Consider the following 27,465-nt stretch of genomic DNA (forward strand, 5'->3'; position numbering starts at 1 on the left):
CAATGCTGAGGGCCTTGTGGATGCTGTGGTACCTCCTGCCAGATGGGAGGCGGGTGAGCAGTCCATGTAGTGGATGGGAGGGGCCTCTGCCAATGCTGAGGGCCGTGTGGATGCTGTGGTACTTCCTGCCAGATGGGAGGAGGGTCAGCAGTCCATGCAGTGGATGGATAGGTCTCTCACAATGCTGAGGGTCTTGCGGATGCTGTGGTACCTCCTGCCAGATGGGAGGCGGATCAGCAGTCCATGCAGTGGATGGGGGGGGGGGTCTCTCACAATGCTGAGGGCCTTGTGGATGCTGTTGTACCTCCTGCCAGATGAGAGGCGGGTGAGCAGTCCATGCAGTGGATGGGAGAGGTCTCTGATAATGCTGAGGGCTTTGCGGATGCTCTGGTACCTCCTGCCAGATGGGAGGCGGATCAGCAGTCCATGCAGTGGATGGGGGGGGGTCTCTCACAATGCTGAGGGCCTTGTGGATGCTGTGGTACCTCCTGCCAGATGAGAGGCGGGTGAGCAGTCCATACAGTGGATGGGAGGGGTCTCTGACAATGCTGTGGGCTTTGCAGATGCTCTGGTACCTCCTGCCAGATGGGAGACAGATCAGCAGTCCATGCAGTGGATGGGAGGGGTCTCTCACAATGCTGAGGGTCTTGCGGATGCTGTGGTATCTCCTGCCAGATGGGAGGCGGATCAGCAGTCCATGCAGTGGATGGGGGGGGGGTCTCTCACAATGCTGAGGGCCTTGTGGATGCTGTGGTACCTCCTGCCAGATGGGAGGCGGGTGAGCAGTCCATGCAGTGGATGGGAGGGGTCTCTCACAATGCTGAGGGCCTTGTGGATGCTGTGGTACCTCCTGCCAGATGGGAGGCGGGTGAGCAGTCCATGCAGTGGATGGGAGGGGTCTCTCACAATGCTGAGGGTCTTGCGGATGCTGTGGTACCTCCTGCCAGATGGGAGGCGGATCAGCAGTCCATGCAGTGGATGGGGGGGGTCTCTCACAATGCTGAGGGCCTTGTGGATGCTGTGGTACCTCCTGCCAGATGGGAGGCGGGTGAGCAGTCCATGCAGTGGATGGGAGGGGTCTCTCACAATGCTGAGGGCCTTGTGGATGCTGTAGTACCTCCTGCCAGATGGGAGGCGGGTGAGCAGTCCATGCAGTGGATGGGAGTGGTGTCTCACAATGCTGAGGGCCTTGTGGATGCTGTGGTACCTCCTGCCAGATGGGAGGCGGGTGAGCAGTCCATGTAGTGGATGGGAGGGGCCTCTGACAATGCTGAGGGCCATGTGGATGCTGTGGTACCTCCTGCCAGATGGGAGGAGGGTCAGCAGTCCATGCAGTGGATGTATGGGTTCTCTCACAATGCTGAGGGTCTTGCGGATGCTGTGGTACCTCCTGCCAGATGGGAGGCGGATCAGCAGTCCATGCAGTGGATGGGGGTGGGGTCTCTCACAATGCTGAGGGCCTTGCGGATGCTGTGGTACCTCCTGCCAGATGGGAGGTTGGTCAGCAGTCCATGCAGTGGATGGGTGGGATCTCTCACAATGCTGAGGGCCTTGTGGATGCTGTGGTACCTCCTGCCAGACGGGAGGCGGGTGAGCAGTCTATGCAGTGGATGGGAGGGGTCTCTGACAATGCTGAGGGCTTTGCGGATGCTCTGGTACCTCCTGCCAGATGGGAGGCGGATCAGCAGTCCATGCAGTGGATGGGGGGGGTCTCTCACAATGCTGAGGGCCTTGTGGATGCTGTGGTACCTCCTGCCAGATGAGAGGCAGGTGAGCAGTCCATACAGTGGATGGGAGGGGTCTTTGACAATGCTGTGGGCTTTGCGGATGCTCTGGTACCTCCTGCCAGATGGGAGGCAGATTAGCAGTCCATGCAGTGGATGGGGGGGTCTCTCACAATGCTGAGGGCCTTGTGGATGCTTTGGTACCTCCTGCCAGATGGGAGGCGGGTGAGCAGTCCATGCAGTGGATGGGAGGGGTCTCTCACAATGCTGAGGGCCTTGTGGATGCTGTGGTACCTCCTGCCAGATGGGAGGCGGGTGAGCAGTCCATGCAGTGGATGGGAGGGGTCTCTCACAATGCTGAGGGCCTTGTGGATGCTGTGGTACCTCCTGCCAGATGGGAGGCGGGTGAGCAGTCCATGTAGTGGATGGGAGGGGCCTCTGACAATGCTGAGGGCCGTGTGGATGCTGTGGTACCTCTTGCCAGATGGGAGGAGGGTCAGCAGTCCATGCAGTGGATGTGGGGGTTCTCTCACAATGCTGAGGGTCTTGCGGATGCTGTGGTACCTCCTGCCAGATGGGAGGCGGATCAGCAGTCCATGCAGTGGATGGGGGGGGGTCTCTCACAATGCTGAGGGCCTTGCGGATGCTGTGGTACCTCCTGCCAGATGGGAGGTGGGTCAGCTGTCCATGCAGTGGATGGGTGGGATCTCTCACAATGCTGAGGGCCTTGTGGATGCTGAGGTACCTCCTGCCAGACGGGAGGCGGGTGAGCAGTCTATGCAGTGGATGGGAGGGGTCTCTCACAATGCTGAGGGCCTTGTGGATGCTGTGGTACCTCCTGCCAGATGGGAGGCTGGTCAGCAGTCCATGCAGTGGATGGGAGGGGTCTCTGAAAATGCTGAGGGCCTTGCCGATGTATTGCTTGTGAAAGATGTCCTGAATGGACAGAAGATAGGTCCTGATGAATTTTTGCACTGTATTCACTGCATCATCCTGCCCCCTACCCCTCACCTTACATTATCTGACTCTTGTGACTCCACACCCTATATTATCTTCCCCCTGTGACACCTCTGACCGGCTCATACCAGTAGGTGCTGGACGTGGGTTTTAGGACTCTAGTACGAGGTAGCTGGCCATTATGGGGACTTTGTATGTTTTGGGTTAGGGGGGCGCTGGGGGCTGCTGGGGGTTAGGGGAGTGCTGGGGGGTGCTGGGGGCTGCTGGGAGGTTAGGGGAGTGCTGGCGCTGAGTGTGGACATTCCTCACATTTCGTTCCCCAGAGCTGTGTGTGCTCTGCCTTAACTTGGGAGTGTGAATCACAATGGGCTTTTGCTCCACCCCCTTCAGCTTCACTGCTAACTAAGCTGTTCCATTTCCCTCGGGCCGCTTCCCTGCACAGTACCGAAATTAGCCAGCAAGGGCACACAGTGACCATTTTTCACCAAAGGAGTCAAAATCCATGTAACTCATATTAACAACTCTCACATTCAACCTGTGTTAATTCAGTGAAGCAATCTGTAGGCATTTCTAGACTGTGAAATATGTGAAATATTAGTGGTGCTTATTCTCTAAGGGCTTATTTCTGGATCATGCTCTTGGCTGTGCGGTGAGATCTATAATATGCTGTCCTTACAATTTATGATTTTCTAATTTTCTGAGCTGCTACAAAATATTCCCTTGTTGACTAAGGGGTGATTTTAGGGAATTTGAGTTTGAGAAAGTATGAAGTGTTATTTATAAAAATGTGATATAATTATTACATCACAGCGTACTGCACTGTGTCTCTCTGTGTGGGCAGTCCGTCTCTGTGTGGGAACAGCGTGTCTCTGCATGTGAACGTGTCTCTGTGTGTGAACAGTGTGTCTGTGTGCGAACAGCGTGTCTCTGTGTGTGAACAGTGTGTGGGGACACATGATCGGCTTGGCAGCCCCCCCTGCCTTGCTCACATTATTCAGCCATCCCTCAGCTGGGAGTACAAACCAGGGGGCACCGCTGAACATGAGATCCTACGGCATCGAAAAGGATCAACAATAACTTCCTGTCCGTGAAGGCTATGAGAGAAAATCTAAAAGAATCTCAGCATGAAAGATAATATTCATGTTTAACTTCTAATGAAAAAATGATGTTTTGTTTCTTGGAAGAATGTAGACAAAATCAGTTTATGATAGTTATGCATGTGAGTATAAACACAGAGATACTTCAAAGAACATAAAATCTGGCGGGTGACTAGGCTGGTTCCGTCTTGGGGGGGTGAATGGGCTGGTTTTATCCGGGGGGGCTGGGCGGGTGAGACCTGTAATGATAATTTGGCCTGTTGGGTTGTTCCAATCAGGCTAATGAAGAGAGTGCAGGGAATGTCTCTGACTTGCGAAATGAGACCTGGATCTCATTTGGACACCGAGGACCATCTGTAAACATTTCTTTTGAACGATAATTGTAGTTTTCCATCCATCCATCCATACATCCATTCATCTATTCATCCATCCATCCATCCATTCATTCATTCATCCATCCATCCATCCATCCATCCATTCTGCATAACAGACTTTCCACTACAGGGTCACAGTGATTCTGGGGCTTTCCCCCACCTCAGGGCAGCCGTCCAGGCACCAGGAAGCCCTTGGGAAGGCAGTAGAGGAGAGAGGAACTGTCTGCGAGGCCATAGAGAGACATAGGAGCTGTACAGGCCGACAGAGGTAGAGTACAGCGTTTACAGCAGTGCTGAGGCTGAGGAGCCTCCTGGTATGTCTGTGCATGCGCTTGGTGCAATGGAAGCCTTCTGCCCTCCTTGCGAGCAGCAGCACATTTAGTCTGAGCTCCCCTCGCAGCCAGGCCTGTGGTTCCCCCTTCACCGGCTCCTCTGATGCCTCTGCTTTTGTGCCCAGATCTTCAGCAGGTGTCCCACCCTCTGGCTATGCATGAATGGCTCTTCTGGGGTTCTCCACGGCGTGAAGGTCCCTCTGAGGGCTCTGTGCCCTGCTTTCCCAGTGATTTAGTGCAGTCATCTGGAAGCCATGCTCACTTTGGTTTTTCCATGTGGCTGTTAACTGCCTTTTGATGGACAGTGAATGCTGGCTCAATGAATGGCCATTTAATTGCATCTGAGTGGCAGCCAAGACAATACCATGACCTACTAAGCTGCAGTTATTCTGAAAGCCCTCACTCCAAGGCTGTCATGGCCAACGTAGGATCTGCTGCCATGCTAACATTTCCTTCGGTCCATGCATTTATGGGTAGGAGAGATTGTCTTGGGCCAAGGCCTACTTTGCAGAATTGAAACTACCCCAGAATGTCATTCAGATCATTCCTGACACATGTGGAGCCCAGAGAAAGAAAGTCAGTGACATCAAGCTTTTTAGAATGTCCCACTAGCAGCTGGTAATGGGGGGGATACAGAGCCAAGTGAAACACAGGCTTCTTCCTTGAAGACTACGTAAAGAAACAGAGGGGGCTTTCAGACACAGCTGTGAATCAGATGATCCCTCATGCTGCATTCACTGTCCCTTGTGCTGCATTCACTGTCCTGACACTGCATTCACTGTCCCGCATAATGCACTCACTGTCCCTCATGCTGCATTCATTATCCTGATGCTGCATCCACTGTCCCGCATGCTGCATTCACTGTCTTGACACTGCATTCATTGTCCCGCATAATGCAGTCACTCTCCCTCATGCTGCATTCACTATCCTGATGCTGCATTCACTGTCCCGCATAATGCACTCACAGTCCCTTATGCTGCATTCACTATCCTGATGCTGCATTCACTCTCCCTCATGCTGCATTCACTATCCTGATGCTGCATTCACTGTCCCTCATGCTGCATTTACTGTCCTGATGCTGCATTCACTGTCACTCACGATGCATTCACTGTCATGATGCTGCATTCACTGTCATGATGCTGCATTCACTCTCCCTCATGATGCATTTACTGTCCTAATGCTGCATTCACTGTCACTCACGATGCATTCACTGTCATGATGCTGCATTCAGTCTCCCTCATTATGCCTTCACTGTCCTAACACTGCACTCACAGTCCCTCATGCTGCATTCACTATCCTGATGCTGCATTCACTGTCACTCATGATGCCTTCACTGTCCTAACACTGCATTCACTATCCTGCTGCTGTATTCACTGTATTACTGCTACATTCACTGTCCCTCATGCTACATGCTGGACCTGTTTCCAGTTTATCTTCATACTGGGCTTCTGTAAGGCATCCAGATTGTGGATCTTGCTGCTGCCACTGTTCTTATGGCCACTGCTGTTTATGCCAAAGCCCATGGCTTCTCTGGGAGGACTCTATCCTCCCTTCTCATGGCCAGTGACGGCCAGATAGGAGCTTTGCTGCGCATCAGAACAATTCACTTTTTGTGGTGAGGCTTTGCCCACTGCTAAGCGGGCTGTAGAGGCTTGGCAAGCCCCCCCGTCTCACGTGGACCCTGCCTCCATCTACAGAGACTGTGATTTGCGCCATGGTGGGAGTTTTTATTTGCCTCTTCCAGGGGAAAAAAATTACTATGTTCTCAGTAACCAGGCCTTTTAAGGGGCAAAAGCAGAATCCTCAGCTAAAGGAAGCAGTCGAGACAGTGGGGCAGACATCACCTTTGCTGGTTCACTGAGCTCATAGATGCCGGTGGGGAACACAGCACTGGTGTCCCATCTGTCAACACACAGCACAGTTTATCTCATGGGCTGGGGGTAGACTTCTGATCTTCCTGGTAGTATTATTTTATGCTGACATGAGCTGTGTACTGGTGGCATGTGCTGCTGCAGTCATCACATGACGAAAATGTCTCAAAGGAGGAGAGAAGGCAGAGCAGAGGTGCACGGCACTGCCAGGATCGGCTTTATTCACTGGGGGCCGCCTGTTTGGTAAGCAAATCTTGTGGTTGGCCCACACCGAGCTGTGTTTCATTTCCATCATAAAAGGTGCTGGGGAGGGGAGTGAGTTTGGTAGAATTGGGACGCTGCTTAGGGCTGGAAAGGCGAGGATACAAATAGCACCTTAGAGGATCCGTTCGGATATTCTCATTGCGCAGAGGGTTGTCTCTCTCTGGCAGCCGGTAAATGCCAGTGGCTGCATTGCCTTAGAGGTCTGAGGTTTTGGGAGGTGGGAGTGGCCAACGTCCACCCCCCACCCCCCCTTGTGAATGAGACACTAAGGCTGACTTCAACACAGCGTTCCCTCACTGGGCCATGCTGAGGATGGAGGCCAGGATCACTCGCCTCTGCTGCCTGCTGGTCCTCTGCTCTCCGGGGAGCAGCCAGTGGTGGGGATTTCTCTGGGGTGGCGGGGAGATCCCCACAGCCCCTGGAAGCACCATGACAGCAAATGCAGGTCCTGGCCATCCGGGGGAGGAGCGCGAGGAGCTGGCCAGTACTGATGCCACTGCCGGGAAGATCAGGGAGAGCAGCCTTGCCAGAGAACCGGTTGTTGAACCCAAGGCTAAGAAGAGACTTCTAAACCTCTGGAGGAGCGGTGAGTGAGTGAGTGAGTGAGTGAGTGAGTGAGTGAGTGAATGAGTGAGTGAGCAAGCCAGAGAGTGAATAAGTGAGTGAATGAGTGAGCAAGCCAATGAGTGAATAAGTGAGTGAGTGAACAAGCGAGTGAGTGAATTAGTGATTGAGCGAGTGAGTGAATAAGTGAGTGAGTGAGCAAGTGAGTGAATAAGTGAGTGAGTGAGCAAGTGAGTGAACAAGCGAGTGAGTGAGCGAGTGAATGAGTGAGCAAGCCAGTGAGCGAGCAAGTAAGTGAGCATGTGAGTGAGTGAGTGAGCGAGCGAGTGAGTGGGTGAGCGAGTGAGTGAGCGAGCAAGCCAGTGAGTGAGCGAGTGAGTGAGCAAGCCAGTGAGTGAATAAGTGAGTGAGTGAGTGAGTGAGCGAGTGAGTGAATAAGTGAGTGAGTGAGTGAGTGAGTGAGCGAGTGAGTGAATGAGCAAGCCAGTGAGTGAATAAGTGAGTGAGTGAACTGGGGGAAAAGGAGAGGCTGAGCGACCCACCGGTTTGTTCTCTCACCCTAGAGATAATAGATTGACCCAATGCAGTGTGACTGCCTCTGATGGGATCATAAGAGAGAAATCTGCATGATGGCTTTGTACCTGCCTGTTTGCGATTGTGAGCAGCTTGGACTGGATTAGTTTAGAAAGTTCTCCTATGGGCTTTTCGGCTGTGGTCCAGTTCAGAAACATGCAAAAATAAGTGGGAAAAACACCAAAAAAACCTGAAGACTGACAGTAAGGGTACAGAAAACCTTGGGATGTGATTATGACAGAGAAGAGGGAATATGGGATAAAAGTCCGCTACATGCTTCAGGACAGTCCAAGGCAGCGGATGTTTGTCCTGTTTGGTTAACCAGCGGCACTATCCTCCCTCCATGTGCAGCGATTCACTGGCAACGCTGGTGGCCGATTAACCTGTCGCTAGGGGCGTCTATCAGTCGTTTAAACTTTCACCGAGGGTGTCTGGTATCTGTTTAGCCTGTTGCTGGGGGCATTTAGACCGGCTGCTCGCTGTTGTCTCCCTGTTTGCTGTTGTCTCAATTTCTAAAGCAAAATGCTGTCACATGAATTTGTATCAGGACAGATGATGAGTATTTCCTATGAGATGTGGAGTGACCCGCGGGTATGGGGGCATGGGGATTGCCGGGAGGGAGGGTGAGCACCCATTTCAGGGGGGGGCATGGCGAGGAATTCAGCCCAGTGTGTAATTACAGCATGAAGAATGCCCCATGTGGATTGTGGGATGTGGGGGGATTGTAGCTGTGAATCCCGTGGGTAGCTGTGAGTCCTGTGGGTAGCTGTGAATCCCGTGGGTAGCTGTGAGTCCTGTGGGTAGCTGTGAATCCCGTGGGTAGCTGTGAGTCCTGTGGGTAGCTGTGAATCCCGTGGGTAGCTGTGAGTCCTGTGGGTAGCTGTGAATCCCGTGGGTAGCTGTGAATCCCGTGGGTAGCTGTGAATCCCGTGGGTAGCTGTGAATCCCGTGGGTAGCTGTGAGTCCTGTGGGTAGTGGTGAGTCCCCTGGGTAGCTATGTCTTAAGGGTAAGCCAGTAACCTCGCGAGTTTCAGGCAGGCGTATCAATTTAGTTGCAGTTTGGGACAAAGCTGGAGGCAAGATGGGGTGGAATGGCGGTGGCCATGACTTGGACTTGCTCCCAGGTCCTGGATGGAACTTGGATGCACAGTACCACGCAACTTATGTGTCCTTAGAAGTTTGGAGTACCATAACTGGGCAGGTGCGGTCAATCAATCCTATAGACACTGAGACAACAGAAGAGAGCAGAGGGGCAGCAGAGGTCCTGCACAGGTAGACATGGTGTGTCCTGCTAAATGGATTAACAGCAAGGCAGCATTATGTGGCTGTGCGTCTGATGGACACATGGCAAAAGGAACATTCTGCTTCACCTTTAAGTAATGAGGAAGGAACAATAGGGTCCAGTAATCAAGGTGTGGATGGAGGGTCTCTGAGAAGTTTAGAGAAGTATGACGTTTCCCCTGTACTCAATTGATGAGTTACAGGGCATTACAGACTGGATCTGTCATCAAATTGGAAAACAATGTTTTAACTGGTTATGTAATGGTGGCAGGGCTGTGGGCGTCATATTCTGGTACACGGGGGTGTGGGGGTCATGTTCTGGTACGCGGGGATACAGGGGTCATAATCTGGTACGCGGGGATGTGGGGGTCATGTTCTGGTACGCGGGGCTGTGGGCGTCATATTCTGGTACACGGGGGTGTGGGGGTCATGTTCTGGTATGCGGGGATACAGGGGTCATAATCTGGTACACGGGGGTGTGGGGGTCATGTTCTGGTACGCGGGGATACAGGGGTCATATTCTGGTACGCGGGGATACAGGGGTCATAATCTGGTACGCGGGGATGTGGGGGTCATGTTCTGCTACGCGGGGCTGTGGGCGTCATATTCTGGTACACGGGGGTGTGGGGGTCATGTTCTGCTACGCGGGGATACAGGGGTCATAATCTGGTACACGGGGGTGTGGGGGTCATGTTCTGGTACGCGGGGATACAGGGGTCATATTCTGGTACACGGGGGTGTGGGGGTCATGTTCTGCTACGCGGGGATACAGGGGTCATAATCTGGTACACGGGGGTGTGGGGGTCATGTTCTGGTACGCGGGGATACAGGGGTCATATTCTGGTACACGGGGGTGTGGGGGTCATGTTCTGGTACGCGGGGATACAGGGGTCATATTCTGGTACACGGGGGTGTGGGGGTCATGTTCTGCTACGCGGGGATACAGGGGTCATATTCTGGTACACGGGGGTGTGGGGGTCATGTTCTGCTACGCGGGGATACAGGGGTCATAATCTGGTACACGGGGGTGTGGGGGTCATGTTCTGGTACGCAGGGATACAGGGGTCATATTCTGGTACGCGGGGGTGTGGGGGTCATGTTCTGCTACGCGGGGCTGTGGGCGTCATATTCTGGTACATGGGGATGTGGGCGTCATATTCTGGAACGCGGGGATACAGGGGTTATAATCTGGTACACGGGGGTGTGGGGGTCATGTTCTGGTACGCGGGGATACAGGGGTCATATTCTGGTACACGGGGGTGTGGGGGTCATGTTCTGGTACGCGGGGGTGTGGGGGTCATGTTCTGGTACGCGGGGATACAGGGGTCATATTCTGGTACATGGGGGTGTGGGGGTCATGTTCTGGTACGCGGGGGTGTGGGGGTCATGTTCTGGTACGCGGGGGTGTGGGGGTCATGTTCTGGTACACAGGGGTGTGGGGGTCATGTTCTGGTACGCGGGGGTGTGGGGGTCATGTTCTGGTACACGGGGGTGTAGGGGTCATGTTCTGGTACGCGGGGGTGTGGGGGTCATGTTCTGGTACACGGGGATACAGGGGTCATATTGTGGTACACAGGGGTGTGGGGGTCATGTTCTGGTACGCGGGGGTGTGGGGGTCATGTTCTGGTACACGGGGGTGTAGGGGTCATGTTCTGCTACGCGGGGCTGTGGGCGTCATATTCTGGTACACGGGGATGTGGGGGTCATGTTCTGGAACGCGGGGATACAGGGGTTATAATCTGGTACACGGGGGTGTGGGGGTCATGTTCTGGTACGCGGGGGTGTGGGGGTCATTTTCTGGTACACGGGGATACAGGGGTCATGTTCTGGTACGCGGGGGTGTGGGGGTCATGTTCTGGTACGCGGGAGTGTGGGGGGTCATGTTCTGATACGTGGGGGTGTGGGGGTCATATTCTGGTGTGCGGGGGTGTGGGGGTCATGTTCTGGTACGCGGGGGTGTGGGGGTCATGTTCTGGTACACGGGGGTGTGGGGGTCATGTTCTGGTACGCGGGGGTGTGGGGGTCATTTTCTGGTACACGGGGATACAGGGGTCATGTTCTGGTACGCGGGGGTGTGGGGGTCATGTTCTGGTACGCGGGGGTGTGGGGGTCATGTTCTGGTGTGCGGGGGTGTGGGGGTCATGTTCTGGTACGCGGGGGTGTGGGGGTCATGTTCTGGTACACGGGGGTGTGGGGGTCATGTTCTGGTACGCGGGGGTGTGGGGGTCATGTTCTGGTACGCGGGGGTGTGGGGGTCATTTTCTGGTACACGGGGATACAGGGGTCATGTTCTGGTACGCGGGGGTGTGGGGGTCATGTTCTGGTACGCGGGGGTGTGGGGGTCATGTTCTGGTACGCGGGGGTGTGGGGGTCATGTTCTGGTACGCGGGGGTGTGGGGGTCATGTTCTGGTACGCGGGGGTGTGGGGGGTCATGTTCTGGTATGTGGGGGTGCAGGGGTCATGTTCTGGTATGCGGGGGTGTGGAGATCATGTTCTGGTGCGCGTGGGTGTGGGGGTCATGTTCTGGTGTGCGGGGGCGTGGAGGTCATGTTCTGGTGTGTGGGGGTGCAGCGTCATGTTCTGGTACACGGGGATGTGGGGGTCATGTTCTCGTGTGCTTGGGTGCAGGGTCATGTTCTGGTACGCGGGGGTCATGATCTGGTGTGCGGAGGTGTGGGGGTCATATTCTGGTAAACAAGGGTGTGGAGATCATGTTCTGGTACACGGGGGTGCGGGGGGTCATGTTCCGGTGTGCGAGAGTGTTGGGTTCATGTTCTCGTACGCGGGGGTAAGAAGGTCATGTTCTGGTAGGTGGGGGTGTGGGGGTCATGTTCTGGTACGCGGGAGTGCAGGGGTCATGTTCTGGTACACGGGGGTGTGGGGGTCATGTTCTGGTACACGGGGGTGTGGGGGTCATGTTCTGGTACACGGGGGTGTTGGGGTCATGTTCTGGTACTCGGGGGCGCAGGGGTCATGTTCTGGTGTGCGGGGGTGTGAGGATCATGTTCTGGTATGTGGGGATGCGAAGGTCATGTTTTGGTATGCTGGGGGCGCGGGGGTCATGTTCTGGTGTGCGGCGGTCATATTCTGGTTCTCGGGGGTACGGGGATTATGTTCTGGTATGGGGGGTGTGGGGGCTATGTTCTGTTTTGGGGGGTGTGGGGGCTATGTTCTGGCATTATCGCACAGGCACTTTGGCCCAAGTGAGAAAAGTGTGGGTTCCATGAGTAGAGTTAGCCAGTGTCCCTAGAGCAGTTAGAATTATGGGCCCAATAATGATGTGATTATTGTGAGATTAATAATGATATGATTAACGTGAGATTAATACTGATATGATGTGTTAGCCATGAGATTTACAAACAGAGCTGTATTGATCTTTCAGGTTTGCCTCACTTCAGCACCTGTTGGTAGTTGCATTGCATTGCTTTGAGCTGGGTTTTGTGTTTTTTGCAGACCGGAACACTAAGGACAACCTGAACTTGCTGGAGTTAATTGGAGTGCCCCTCCCCCCCTCTGTCTCCTTCATTACTGGATATGAGGGCTTCCCGGCCTACAGCTTCGGGCCGGACACCAACATTGGGCGGCTCACAAAGACGTTTGTGCCTGACCCTTTCTATCATGACTTCGCCATAATCGTCACCGTAAAGCCGATCACGGACAGAGGGGGTGTGCTGTTCGCCATCACCGACGCCCTGCAGAAGATGGTGTATCTGGGCGTCGTCCTGACGCCAGTGGAAGACCAGACGCAGAGAATTGTCCTGTACTACAGCGAGCCGGGGAGCTCCAGCTCCCAGGATGTGGCGTCTTTCAAGGTGCCGAGCATGACTGGCCGCTGGAGCCGCTTCACCCTGGCCGTGCAGGCGCGCGAGGTGCGGCTCTACATGGACTGCGAGGACTTCCATGCCGTGGCCATGCAAAGGCTCTCCCAGAGCCTGCGGTTTGAGGCCGGCTCGGGCGTCTTTGTGGCCAACGCTGGTGGGACTGGTCTGGAGAGATTTGTGGTGAGTAAAGCTTTGGGTCTCTTTAGCCAGAATGTGAGCATTTCTGCAGGAGTTTGTCATGCATTTGTGTGTGAATCTGTATGGGAATATGTGTCAGTCTCATCATTGTCTTCAATTCATATTTCAGACCAGTTGATGATTTATCTTCCCAATAGACGAGAGAGACCAGGTCATGCAAGACAAAGATTACCCATAGAAATACATGACGCTTTCCTAGTCTTTACAGATAACGTGACGGCATGAGAGTTTGGCTAGTCATGTGGAAAAGGATTATTGTTGCACCAGAAGCCTCCCGTAGCCGATTTAGTAGGGATTAGGGTTTGTTAATGGGCCATTATGCCCATGTTATGGGGGAGCTATGCCTGTATGGGGTCTCTGTGGCACAATGGGTAGTGCATTGGACTTCTGGGTGGTGATTCAAAGGTTGTGGGTTTGAGTAACACTGGAGCCATTTTTGAGGGCAGTGTGGCTCAAAGCAGGTTGGGACTCTGTGCCTATAATCATAAGGTTGCTGGTTTGAATTCTGCAACCACCTGGCTGATGACACAATTGGGCCATTGCGCAAGGTCCTTAACCTAGCTCTAGGGGTGCTGCACGCTGGCTCACCTTGCACTGTGACCCCAAGGTTGCTCTGACCTCTGTATGTGTCCATGTCTCTCATGGAGAGTAAGATGGGTGGCTGAAAATACAATTTCCTTACATAGATGGATAAAGTGTTACTGTTTTATTGTGTAAGTCTGAGACCCATAATGAGTGGGGCTACCCAGCTCTGTCAGACACTGATTGGTTTAATCCATTGGGAATAAGTTAAGTAACCAATAGGAAGTGGGTCAAGCCTGTCAGCAATTGACAGCAAATGGGAATCCAGACTTTCAAAGCCTCATTCTTCCCATCACCAGTACTAAAGCCATGCGACATGTTAAATACGTCATGCGTTTCTACATATCAGACAAACTGTTTTTAACTTCTGCTGCTGGATCCGGGGACATGTTACTGAGGAAGGTTTGCAGTTCAGGCTTGGGCCAGGCCGACCTTGGAGCTGCAGCTGTCCCAGGTCACTGTGAAGGAGGAGGATATTACGCCACGGGGGGCAGGGTCTTCTGCCTGAGTATCTCTTTGATGTGGATGTTCTGCATTGACTTCCTGTCAGCCTGCAGATGGAGGGGGCAGTCACTGTCCTTCTAATGTTCTTAGAAACCTCCACGCTCAAACTCTGATTCATGTAACACGCCCTCTGCCCCCTCATTGGCTTACCTCAGGATTGAGGGGCTTACCCTCAGATTGGCCAGAGCTACCACAAAGCCGCCTTGGAGTAATAAGCTAAGGAGAAGTTCTCTCAGACTTCATCTCCTTGTTGGAAATGCTCAGTTAAGTCCCCTTTACTGGTGCCACATTTGCCCAAAAAGCAAAGCTACTGGTAAGGAATAGATAGAATGGAAGGACTAATGACAGCATTTTAATGCAGAAGAAAAATATATTCTGTCTTTAATAAGGGGCAGATTTCAACTTTTCTCTCAAAGTGGTAAGAAATGCATGTTTGAAGTGAATGAACTTCCTGCTCGGTGCTGCACGGTCGGCCGGCCGTCATTGTCAGGGCGCTCCTCATGCGCCTAATTGCTCAGTTTATGAAGTTAATCAATTATTCTGGCCTCAGATGTGCCCTTTACTGTCTCATTAACATGCAGACACTGCCAGCAGTGGAGTGTTTACAAAAGCAGTTGGCATGGCAACGGCGGCCCGGGAAACGGCTCTTTGTGCGGACTGACTGGTGCCTCATGTGCTGGGAGTGAACTGGGGTGAGGGGCCCTGAGATCCATCGCTCTGTAAGGAGGAGGAGGAGAAGGAGGGGGAGGAACAGGAGGCGGGGAGGAGCAGGAGGCGGGGGAGGACTGCTGCATCCTGGCGGAGGCCAAGGTCTCTCGGCGCAGACAAAACCCTGTTTGTTTAGAGAGCTCGCCTGCTTCCCCTCAGCACACAGTCAGGATGCAGAGCTTCACTTCTCATTTTATTGCTCTCTCTGTTTTTGTACAGATCTCTCTCTCTGAGATCCCAGTGTATCATACTTAAATATACCACTATTCTGCTTGGTTGGTCGCAACTGGATTTACTGTGATTGTTTGAGTGGTCATGTCCCTCCATCGTATCCTGTCCCGTTATTTAGATTGTGCAGGAAATGGCGGAAGGCACTCTTAGAGAGAGACATCGTCGACATTGGTGGTGGGGGGGCCACATGACAGATGGTCTCAGCACATGTCGCAGCTACACCTTGGTGTTGACACAGAGCCAGGAAATGCAGCTTGAAGCAGATGTTTAGCATTTTTAAGGTACGGCCACAGAATGCCCTTGGACCCGGGCTTTGGCCAGGGTAATCTGCACCAGTGGGCTTATTCTGGGATGTCTAATGCCTCCCCCCATTTGTCCTGGTTTGGAGACGTACTCAGCTGACTCTGACGGGAGGAAGCGGTGCAGGAGGTCACCCCGGGGGTTTCTCTGAGTGTGGCGGGGGGGGGGGGGGTGGGGAATTCTGGCAGGGGTGGACTTGGGCAGATGTTGGGAACAGTAACACTGGGTTATAGGTTAGGTGTAGAGCAATAACTCTTCTCCATCTTCTCTTTTCCGAGCTGATACTGAGCCGACTCTACACTGTGAACCCGCACCTGGACTCCTGGAGATAACAACATGAAACCAACTGGGACTTTATAACTATATGAACTCTAATGAATCTCAGTATAAATGCAGTTTAATGCTTCCCGGTCGCCCAGAGGAGGATGGGGTCCCCTTCCGAGACTAGGTTCCTCTCAAGGTTTCTTCCTGCTAGAGGGAGTTTTTCCTTGCCACTGTCGAGGCGACAGTGGCTTGCTTGGTGGGGTTCTGGCCGGTTAAATGTAAAGTGCTTTGTGACAATGACTGTTGTTAAAAGCGCTATATAAATAAAATAAAATTGAATTGAATTGAGGGGCGGCATGGTGGTGCAGTGGTTAGCACTGTTGCCTCACACTTCTGAGACCCAGGTTCGAGTCTCCGCCTGGGTCACATGTGTGTGGAGTTTGCATGTTCTCCCCATGTCATCGTGGGGTTTCCTCCGGGTACTCCGGTTTCCCCCCACAGTCCAAAGACATGCTGAGGCTGATTGGAGTTGCTAAATTGCCCATAAGTGTGCATGTGTGAGTGAATGGTGTGTGAGTGTGCCCTGCGATGGGCTGGCCCCCCATCCTGGGTTGTTCCCTGCCTCGTGCCCATTGCTTCTGGGATAGGCTCCGGACCCCCCACGACCCAGTAGGATAAGCGGTTTGGAAAATAGATGGATGGATGGATGGATGGATGGATGAATTGAATTGAATTGAGGAAACACTCCATAAACCTCTGCATAGACCATTCGGGCTCTTCCTGTCGACAGTAGTGCCAGCAATAAGGTGCCCTCCTGGTTGGGGTGGGAAGCCGTGTGTCACAGGTTCCTGTGGGATGTTCCTGTACTCACTGCAGCCATAGTGAATACATTTCCTGGGTCTATGATGCCCCCTCCAGTTTGCGAAAGAACATCTGACTTGGTTCTGTTTGATGAGTGGAACACCTGTGAAGGTGATGCATTGTGGCTCGTCTTCCTGCTCCGTCATCTGCCCCCTGTATCTGCTTGCTTTCTTACTGGCTGCACTCATCTGGACTTCTGAAGCTTCTGGGGTGAGGAATTTCAGTGTGCCTGATTAAATCTCTCCCACCCACCCCCACTCCCTATCTCTCACCCCAGGGCTACATGCAGCAGCTGCTGATCCGGCCAGACCCCCGAGCGCCAGAGGAGCAGTGCGAGGAGGATGACCCCTACGTAAGTGCACTGAGCTTAGACGCAGTAGCTGGGACTAACAGTGTCACTGCTGGAAGACTATGAGACAATTATGTCCCCCTAGTGGTCAAAGGAGAGTCATGTTTTTCTGAATGGTTTCTGATTGATCAATGGATCTGTCACAGAGTTCTCTGTTAAAGTAAAACAAGAGATGAATACCCAGTAAGGTTGTAAATATCCATCCATTTTCCAAACCGCTTATCCTACTGGGTCACGGGGGGTCCAGGGCCTATCCCGGAAGCAACGGGCACGATGTAGGGAACAACCCAGAAGGCCAGCCCATCACAGGGCACACTCACACACCATTTACTCTTACGGGCAATTTAGCAAGTCCAATTAGCCTCAGCATGTCTTTGGACTGTGGGGGGAAACCAGAGTACCCAGAAGACTAAGAGAGCTGCACGTAGCACAGGCTGAGAGAGCTGCACATAGCACAGGCTGAGAGAGCTACATGTAGCACAGGCTGAGAAAGTTGCACGTAGCACAGGCTGAGAGAGCTACACGTAGCACATGCCGAGAGAGCTGCACGTAGCACAGGCTGAGAGAGCTGCACGTAGCACAGGCCGAGAGAGCTACACTTAGCACAGGTCGAGAGAGCTGCATGTAGCACAGACCGAGAGAGCTACACGTAACACACGGTGAGAGTTTCACGTAGGACAGGGTAAAGGAGCTTCACATAGCACAGGGTGAGAGAGCTTCACGTAGCACAAGGTAAGAGAGCTTCATTCATGTAGCACAGGGTGAGAAAGCTTCATTCATGTAGCACAGGGTGAGAGAGCTTCATATAGCATAGGGTGAGAGAGCTTCACATAGCATAGGGTGAGAGAGCTTCATGTAGCACAAGGTAAGGGAGCTTCATTCACATAGCACAGGGTGAGAGAGCTTCATTCATGTAGCACAGGGTAAGAGAGCTTCACATAGCATAGGGTGAGACAGTTGGGGTGCATAGTGGGTTGGAGCTACGGGGCTGAGCTTTCTTTTGTTCCAGGCCTCTGGAGAGGGCAGCTCTGATGACAGCCTGGATGACCGTGAGATGACAGATGAGGTGGTGAAGAGGGAGAGGAGGCCCACGACTTCACAGGTGAGTAACATGTGGACTGGGGGGCCTGAAACAGCCCACTGACAGGTACAGGTATGTCTGCACTCAATGAGCTCAAAATGCAGAAGAGGCAGAATCATCACAGTCAGCCCAGGCGGTCCCGAGATGCCCCCCAGTGTTGGGTATCAGTCCGGCACAGAAGGCCGGGGAGCTCTGTGGAGTGAATGCACAATACCTCCCCTGAGTTATGAGGCAGTTAGCACAGGTGTCAAGCCTGCAGTGTGCCTGGCTCAGCCTGTCCTCCTAACTGTCAAACACCAATTCCTGGGGAGCAGAGGCTGGCCCGTCTGCGGGGTTCCCGTCTGATGGCCCGTCCGCAGGGTTCCCGTCTGATGGCCCGTCCGCAGGGTGTCCGTCTGATGGCCCGTCCGCAGGGTTCCCCTCTGATGGCCCGTCCGCAGGGTGTCCGTTTGATGCCCCGTCCGCAGGGTGTCCGTCTGATGCCCCGTCCGCAGGGTGTCCGTCTGATGCCCCGTCCGCAGGGTGTCCGTCTGATGGCACGTCCGCAGGGTTCCCATCTGATGGCCCGTCCGCAGGGTGTCCGTCTGATGGCCCGTCCGCAGGGTGTCCGTCTGATGCCCCGTCCGCAGGGTTCCCGTCTGATGGCCCGTCCGCAGGGTGTCCGTCTGATGCCCCGTCCGCAGGGTGTCCGTTTGATGCCCCGTCCGCAGGGTTCCCGTCTGATGGCCCGTCCGCGGGGTGTCTGTCTGATGGCCCGTCCGCGGGGTGTCCGTCTGATGGCACGTCCGAAGGGTTCCCGTCTGATGGCCCATCCGCAGGGTGTCCGTTTGATGCCCCGTCCGCAGGGTTCCCGTCTGATGGCCCGTCCGCAGGGTGTCCGTCTGATGGCCCGTCCGCAGGGTTCCCGTCTGATGGCCCGTCCGCAGGGTGTCCGTCTAATGGCCCGTCCGCGGGGTGTCCGTCTGATGGCCCGTCTGCGGGGTGTCCGTATGATGGCCCATCCGTGGGGTGTCCGTCTGATGGTCCATCCGCGGGGTGTCCCTCTGATTGCCCGGCACTCTGGGAGTACAAGCCCCTCCTCCTCATTCCTTCATCTCCAAATTCTTAAACTGCCTTCAGCTTCAGGCCTGTGCATTTTCAAATCATAACCATTCAGTTGAAAGAAGCCTGGAATGGGTGACGCGTCATATCACCATGAGTAAAATCACTCAGGCAGTTCATCACTTAATAAACTTGGCTTCAGAGATGGAGCTGCAGTACATAGCTTCCTTTTGATAAATAGCTGTTTATCTGAGATCAGCTCTCATTATACTTAACTCAGTTATTGTTTAATAATGTCTGATCTGTGTGTGTCGTTTCATCTATGTGATGGTTACAGGTGACTGGTGAAATTATTGTTGGTATTCTGGTTCTCATCTTACAGTGTCTCCAACTGCCCAGACTGTTAGCTTGAGTGGCCCAGCTGTGTAACTTTCTGACAAGAGTCCAGCAAAGCTTTTGTTCTGGGTCTGCTGCTTGTAAGAGGAGACTTTTGTGTCCACATGCAGCGGCCTTTGCCGTTAGGGAGCGAGGCCAGCAGAATTCAGCTACAGTACAGCACGTCTCAGCTGCCTGTGGGAAGTCCTGCTCTCACATAGATCTCTGTCACCCCCTGCTGGACACTGCAAAGAAACGTTTTACTCTCTCAATCGATCATCTTAATAGGATAAGTATAATTGAATATAAGAATAATAAGAATAATAACTTTAATTTGTTAGCGCTCAGAGCTTTACAGTGGGTGATGTTTAGAGGACTCAGCCTAAGGTGACCCAGCACATTGTATTGACATCGTGAGGACTATACACCAAACTCTCAGAAGCTGAGGAGCTCATTGAAAACACCAATGCATACATACTCATCTAAACGTGTGGTGGGCTTGTCGTGAGTGGACTTCATTTACCCTCTCAGATGGAGGGAAGGCGGAGCTCCCCAGTACAAGCCCCGCCCACAGAAAGTCCCAAAGGAGACGAGCCAGAGGAATACTCTGGTCAGGTGACCCCCACCGTGGAGCCTGCTGAGGAGAGCTCAGTGTACAGTGAGTGTCCTTCAGTTTGATGCTGTACTGCTGAAGCTAAAGGCTCTAGGCAGACTGCTGTGTCTGCTGCTGATAGCAGAGCGCCATGCCGGAGATCCCCAATAAGTTATTAGGTCAAAAGCAGTTACTATTCTTCTTATTATTATTATCATTATTGTTATTATTATATGTGTATGAAACATGCATGAACAGTATCTGTATGTCATTGTTTTAGCTGTCAATCAATACTTATTATTGAATTAAAAACATACACCGTAAAAGAATTGTAGTCTTTAAGGACTTTGCAAAAACAGGTTGTGCTGTTGGGCTGTAAAACTGCCACTAGGTGGCACTAAATACAAAGATTTCATGAATGGTTTGCCTGCCTTAGGTAATAGCTAATGAAACCAAGGAGAAATCTGCTTCTATACCAGGATCTTATTGTGATTTTTACAGTATTTTAGTTCTTGTTTTGTTTATCCTATGAGGAGAGTCTACAATTTCGTGCGATATCAGCCAGATGAGTAATATGAACTGTCATCATAGCTACGCATTTCAAATAGCTTGTCATGTGTGTCTGCATTGAAGTGAAACTGTTATTCCAAGATTGTTAGTTGTTGCATTTGTGATACTTGCAGGACTGGACCCAACCGATGAGCTGGGAGAGCCATACAGGACGGTGAGTAACTCTTCCTCGATGAGGCACGTTTTGACCCTAGGGGGACTAACAGAAGCTCCTCCCCTGCAAGTGACACTCAGACCCTCGGTGGCGAACAGGAGCTCCTCCCCCGCAAGTGACGCTCAGACCCTCGGTGGCGAACAGGAGCTCCTCCCCCGCAAGTGACGCTCAGACCCTCGGTGGCGAACAGGAGCTCCTCCCCATGAGGCACGCTCAGACCCTTGGGGGCGACCAGGAGCTTCTCCCCATGAGGCAGGCTCAGACCCTCTGCGGCGAACAGGAGCTTCTCCGCATGAGGCACGCTCAGACCCTCTGTAGCGAACAGGAGCTTCTCCCCATGAGGCAGGCTCAGACCCTCGGGGCGAACAGGAGCTTCTCCCCATGAGGCAGGCTCAGACCCTCTGGGGCGAACAGGAGTTTCTCCCCATGAGGCAGGCTCAGACCCTCTGGGGCCAACAGGAGCCTCTCCCCATGAGGCAGGCTCAGACCCTCTGGGGCCAACAGGAGCTTCTCCCCATGAGGCAGGCTCAGACCCTCGGGGGCCAACAGGAGCCTCTCCCCATGAGGCAGGCTCAGACCCTCGGGGGCGAACAGGAGTTTCTCCCCATGAGGTATGCTCAGACCCTCCGGGGCGTACAGGAGCTTCTCCACATGAGGTACGCTCAGACCCTCCGGGGCGAACAGGAGCTTCTCCCCATGAGGCAGGCTCAGACCCTCGGGGGCGAACAGGAGCTTCTCCCCATGAGGCAGGCTCAGACCCTCGGGGGCGAACAGGAGTTCCTCCCCATGAGGCAGGCTCAGACCCTCGGGGGCCAACAGGAGCCTCTCCCCATGAGGCAGGCTCAGACCCTCCGGGGCGTACAGGAGCTTCTCCACATGAGGTACGCTCAGACCCTCCGGGGCGAACAGGAGCTTCTCCACATGAGGCAGGCTCAGACCCTCTGGGGCGAACAGGAGCTTCTCCCCATGAGGCACGCTCAGACCCTCGGGGGCAAACAGGAGTTTCTCCGCATGAGGCACGCTCAGACCCTTGGGGGCGAACAGGAGCTTCTCCCTATGAGGCAGGCTCAGAACCTCGGGGGCGAACAGGAGCTTCTCCCTATGAGGCACGCTCAGACCCTCGGGGGCGAACAGGAGCTTCTCCCCATGAGGTACGTTCAGACCCTCGGGGGCGAACAGGAGCTCCTCACATGCTCATGTTCTGACCCCCCTCCCTCAGGTGGACCCCAGCCAAGGACAGAAGGGAGAACGTGGGGATCCGGGCCCTGCAGGCCCTCTTGGCCCTCCGGGGCCACCTGGTCTCCCCAGTCCGTCAGTAGATGGAAATTCTCAAGCAGCTCAGCCGGGTCCCAGAGGCCCCCAGGGACCGATGGGACCTCCAGGTCCAGTGGGAAAGCCAGGAAAAGATGGCCAGCATGTAAGTGGTCTGGAGCCTGTGGTATGCATTGATAATGTGGGAAGTGAATGAGATTACACTGCGCTGGTAACCAATGTCGGCTTTACCCTCATGAGAACCAGTACCATAGATAATATGCTGTACATGTATACGATAGAGCAGTGGGTTACACTAGTCTGTGATTGGCAGTGCATGGTCCCACTAGTGGTAGGCATTACATCACTGACATAGGCGAATTAGTCATTAGAGAAACATGCAGAAATGTATGTTATTGTAAATTTGAATACTTTGTTTCCAAGTACACAAAAAGGTCATATTTACACACGTCTGTAAAGTATCAGCCTTCTGTTGAAACTCATAAATGAGATCTGAGGCTGCTGCAGTGGATAGCATCACAAAGACTGTATGCTGGCCTAGATTTGTGTGCAGAGGTGCAGCCTGGGGGGGCACTCTCTGACACCGGGACCGCTACTCAGAAGCCGTTTACATTCACTTGTCTTTGACTTTGCCATTAAGCAGCCCCCATTAAGCATTTCCTTTCGTCCACTATGCCACCCCGTAAGCTGTGGGTGGGGGTGGGGTGGGGGGATGTTTACGGCAGTGTTTGATGGCACGGAGCTGCCCATTTTCCTGTCCCTCTCCCCACAGGATGCAGATGTAGGCCGTTGCTATGATACATACCCGGTAAAGTTCAACCTGTGACATTAAGGGCAAAAAATTAATTTTATCAAATAGTAAAATTAGGCCAATATATTGTGTACTCTGTCCTCTGAGCCCCTGTATTCTGTTACTCTGTCCTCTGAGCCCCTGTATTCTGTTACTCTGTCCTCTGAGCCCCTGTATTCTGTTACTCTGTCCTCTGAGCCCCTGTATTCTGTTACTCTGTCCTCTGAGCCCCTGTATTCTGTTACTCTGTCCTCTGAGCCCCTGTATTCTGTTACTCTGTCCTCTGAGCCCCTGTATTATATTAATCTGTCCTCTTTAATAGCTCAGAGTCCAATCTAATCAAATCCTATCTAGCTCTGATTTAAAGGAACTCAAGGTTGAGCCATTGTAGCAGATTTCGTTCTGCATTGTGTAGATTTCCTTTTTCCAGTATGATGGACATGATCAAGTCAACAGACAAGTTTATTTCTTTCACCTTTCACTTGAGCAGAGAGTTTACAAATATGTTAATAAAGCACATCTTCTCTCTCTCTGCACCTAATACATGTCAATAATAACACAATTAATACCCTAACATTACTGTCACGGGAACGCTCGCGATCGCGGGCAGAGCGGCGATCGTGCGAGGCGAACGTCGGGGTAAACTGGGGTTTATTAAACAGACTGGGAGCAGGAAACATGAAACGCCGACTTACATCAATGACAGACAAGGCAAACAGGTAAGACCAGGACTTAAATACACAAGACTGATTGAAAGCAAACGGACACAGCTGGGTACAATCCGGGAAACACACGTGGGTAATCAGGGGGCGTGGCACACACGAGGAGCGGACGAGCCGGGCATGACAGACCCCCCCCCCAAAGGCGCGCTACGCCGGGCGCGCCAAGGAAGGGGGCGACGGACGGGACGAGGCAAAACAGGACCTGAAAAACAAGAACAGAATCAACGCAGGACAGGGAACAGGACCGAGGCACAAAACAGAGCGAGGGACAAGACAAAAGACAAAACCTGACAGAGGGTCGGGAAGGCAGACAGGCAAACCAGGAAGGGAGACACAGAAGGAACGGGCGGAACAAAGGGGCCAGGAGTGCAAGGCGGGTACACCGGGGCACAAGGAACAGAGACGGGCGGAACGAAAGGGCGAGCAGAAAACAGAGGGGCAGAGACAGGCGGGACAAAGGCAGGGGCGTAGGGAGACAAGGAGGGGGAACTAGGGGAGCCCGAGGGAGACCCAGCGGGCGACGGGGGGCAGCCGGAGGGGCCGCAGGCGGCCGGGAGGCCAGAGCAGGAGGGGACCGTGGAGGGGCCGAGGAGACAGGGTGAGGGACCCGCGGAGGGGCCAGGGAGGGAGCAGGAGGGAGCACCGGGGAAGGGGACGAGGGAGCTGGAAGGGGCCAGGGCGAAGGTAAGGTGAGGGGGGGAGCCGCCGCAGGCGGCGACGTCCTCCGACGGGCCGAAGGTAGGGGCCCCGCAGGCGACCGAGGAGCCGCCGTCGGGGAACCCCCAGGCGACCGACCAGGCACCGGAGGGGGGAGCGAGGCAGGGCGACGAGGCATCGGAGAGGGACCCGCAGGCGACAGCCGACCCGGAGGGCCAGGACCCGCAGGCGCCAACCGAGCCCCAGCGCAGGCGAGGCAGGGCGAGCCAGGGGGCAGGGTGGGCGGGACCCCAGCCCTGCGTCTGTGTCCCCTTCCCCTGCGGGACACAGACAGGTCGACCCTAGGTCGGGGTCGACGCTGCCGGGGCGAGGGACAAGGGGTCGCAGGAGCGGGGCCAGGGACAGGAGTGGGGCCAGGGACAGGAGCTGCTGCAGGCGGAGGGGGCGCCTCTGGAGCTGCTGCAGGCGGAGGGGGCGCCTCTGGAGCTGCTGCAGGCGGAGGGGGCGCCTCTGGAGGAACTGGAGCGCGGTCAGGAACTGCAGGCTGCTGCAGTGGGGGCGCCTGCCCGGGAGCTGCAGGCTGCTGCAGTGGGGGCGCCTGCCCGGGAGCTGCAGGCTGCTGCAGTGGGGGCGCCTGCCCGGGAGCTGCAGGCTGCTGCAGTGGGGGCGCCTGCCCGGGAGCTGCAGGCTGCTGCAGTGGGGGCGCCTGCCCGGGAGCTGCAGGCTGCTGCAGTGGGGGCGCCTGCCCGGGAGCTGCAGGCTGCTGCCGTGGGGGCGCCTGCCCGGGAGCTGCAGGCTGCTGCCGTGGGGGCGCCTGCCCGGGAGCTGCAGGCTGCTGCCGTGGGGGCGCCTGCCCGGGAGCTGCAGGCTGCTGCAGTGGGGGCGCCTGCCCTGGAGCTGCAGGCTGCTGCAGTGGGGGCGCCTGCCCTGGAGCTGCAGGCTGCTGCAGTGGGGGCGCCTGCCCTGGAGCTGCAGGCTGCTGCAGTGGGGGCGCCTGCCCTGGAGCTGCAGGCTGCTGCAGTGGGGGCGCCTGCCCTGGAGCTGCAGGCAGGGGGAGCTGCGCAGGCGGCTGCGAAGGCAGCTGCAGTGGGGGCACCTGCCCGGGTGCTGCAGGCGTTCTCCGGAGTTGGATTAGCCTCCGGAGGTCCTCAGCCATTCTCTCCAGATCTGAGAAAGGGGAGTCTGGAGTGAAGGAGGCGAAGTCCTGCCCCAGCTGTGCGGCGAGTCTTTCCCCCTCCAGGGGGGCCTGTGGGGCCGGTTCTCCCATCACCCTTCAATAAAGCCCCTGGAGGGTGAAGTATCGGTCAGCTAGGACCGCGGGTGAAATGGACGTGGCCCCTTTAAGAGGGCGAGGAACCCGCGGGATGGCGTCCCTCACTGCCCTACTTCCTCCCCACGTTGTCAGCCGCTCGGGCTGGTTATCATACCTCTCGGGGGGTGGCAGCTGTTCCGCGGGGAGGGGCTCTAGGTCCGGGAAGACGAAGGGCGTGTCCTCTTCGTCGTCGCTCGGAGCCCAGAGCCTCGCCAGGGAGCAGGGTCCCAGACCGTATGGTCCCAGGTCGGGACCCAGGACGAGCTCCTCCTCCTGAGGGAGCCAGGGGCTGGAGAGCGAGCAGGCGCCCAGACAGATCGGCTCTTCAGGGAGCTTCTTCCTTCTCCTCCGCTTCTTTTTGTGGTCTGTCATTCTGTCACGGGAACGCTCGCGATCGCGGGCAGAGCGGCGATCGTGCGAGGCGAACGGGCAGAAAGCAGGCGGAAGTCGGGGTAAACTGGGGTTTATTAAACGGACTGGGAGCAGGAAACATGAAACGCCGACTTACATCAATGACAGACAAGGCAAACAGGTAAGACCAGGACTTAAATACACAAGACTGATTGAAAGCAAACGGACACAGCTGGGTACAATCCGGGAAACACACGTGGGTAATCAGGGGGCGTGGCACACACGAGGAGCGGACGACCCGGGCATGACAATTACAATAATAACAAAAATTACATATTTGTATACATATAAAACAAAAAGCAAAGAAAATTAGCGAGCAGACCACAAGTACCTTTCACCTGCGTGCCATGTATCGGAAAGAAAGAATAACGGGGCTTCTTTACCCTTAACCCAGGGGCATGGATCAGTCCATATTACAGAGGGGACAACAATGCAGGAAAACAACAAACACTGTGACAGGACAACACAAATGCTTCTGTTGTTCTTCTGCCTTGAAGAAGCTGCACACTGACATTATTCGCCTTACTTTACAGGGAGATCGGGGCAGAGACGGCGACCCCGTAAGTACCCTCTACGCATGCAAGCACATTTACTTTTGTATTTTAATAGATTACACCTCTAATAATATTTAATGCAGAAAATGTGGCTGACTCTATGCATGTACCTTCATGCCCAAGAAGGGTTTGGAAAAAATGTGCAGCACACTCTTACAGACATGGCAGCAATCAGCGTATTCTTAAAGATGTTTATTTATGTAACTGATTAAAAAAAGGTGGTTCTAGTACCGGGTGCCTTCTCTTGGTGGGTGTGTCTACCACTGGCTCCACCCACATTCTCATGATTGGCTGGTCCTCTCTTTGCCCTCATCATACAGGGTAGCAGGGGTCCTCAGGGAACTCCTGGTTTTCCTGGAGAAACTGGAGCCAAGGGAGACAAAGTAAGATTCTTAATTGTGTCCAAAAGTCACTGTGTCCAACCGTCAGTGTGTCCCAATAGCCAGTGTGTTAGACTGCAGGGTTAATATCGACTCTAATGTATACACTGTGCTATTGCTGCTGAAGGCCAGCAGAGGGCAGTTATGCATATCTGGGTCTGTGATGACAGCAGGGCCTCCCATGCTGAGCCCTGAGCTCTAACCTTTGTCTTTCCTATCTCCTCTTCCTGTAGGGTGACCACGGAGTTGGCCGCCCCGGACCACCAGGACCACCTGGACCACCGGGACCACCAGGCCGGCTCTTGGTGTGTCTGTGTTTGAGAATCTGTGTGTCTGTGTGTGTGTGTCTGTGTGTGTGTGTGTGTGTCTGTGTGTCTGTGTCTGTGTGTCTGTGTGTGTCTGTGTGCCTGTGTGTGTGTGTGTCTGTGTGTGTGTGTGTGTGTGTCTGTGTGTGTGTGTGTGTATGTGTGTGTGTGGCTGATGATTCTGACACTATGTCTCGCAGGGTGCCATCGATGGCTCCGGCTACAGTGACCTTGACAGCGATTCAGAGCCCATTCGAGTACGTGGGCCTTTCCTGCCGCTCTTACGGCATCAGACCAAGCATAACCATGACAATCACATCATTGGTCCAAGCATAACCATGACAATCACACCATCAGTCCAAGCGTAACCATGACAATCGCACCATCAGTCCA

The 27,465-nt window shown here is 54.3% G+C and overlaps 1 protein-coding gene across 4 annotated transcripts in view; it reads left to right on the forward strand.

Moving 5' to 3' along the window:
• col15a1b (collagen, type XV, alpha 1b) overlaps window positions 1–27,465 on the forward strand; it is a 93,074-nt gene that overhangs the window by 41,125 nt on the left and 24,484 nt on the right. For 2 of the 4 annotated variants that reach the window (XM_049000837.1, XM_049000839.1), the window contains exons 1-11: window positions 6,721–7,205; window positions 12,492–13,039; window positions 16,785–16,859; window positions 17,866–17,958; window positions 19,885–20,011; window positions 20,629–20,669; window positions 21,889–22,086; window positions 26,367–26,393; window positions 26,708–26,770; window positions 27,001–27,072; window positions 27,273–27,329. In XM_049000837.1, the coding sequence (XP_048856794.1) occupies window positions 6,923–7,205; window positions 12,492–13,039; window positions 16,785–16,859; window positions 17,866–17,958; window positions 19,885–20,011; window positions 20,629–20,669; window positions 21,889–22,086; window positions 26,367–26,393; window positions 26,708–26,770; window positions 27,001–27,072; window positions 27,273–27,329 (1,584 nt within the window). In that variant the 5' untranslated portion in view covers window positions 6,721–6,922. Of the gene's footprint in view, window positions 1–6,720; window positions 7,206–12,491; window positions 13,040–16,784; window positions 16,860–17,865; window positions 17,959–19,884; window positions 20,012–20,628; window positions 20,670–21,888; window positions 22,087–26,366; window positions 26,394–26,707; window positions 26,771–27,000; window positions 27,073–27,272; window positions 27,330–27,465 lie in introns of those variants that run through there. The other 2 variants (XM_049000838.1, XM_049000840.1) reach the window with 2 other exon arrangements.

The sequence above is a fragment of the Brienomyrus brachyistius genome, unplaced genomic scaffold (assembly GCF_023856365.1).
Source record: "Brienomyrus brachyistius isolate T26 unplaced genomic scaffold, BBRACH_0.4 scaffold53, whole genome shotgun sequence".
Lineage (NCBI taxonomy): Eukaryota > Metazoa > Chordata > Actinopteri > Osteoglossiformes > Mormyridae > Brienomyrus > Brienomyrus brachyistius.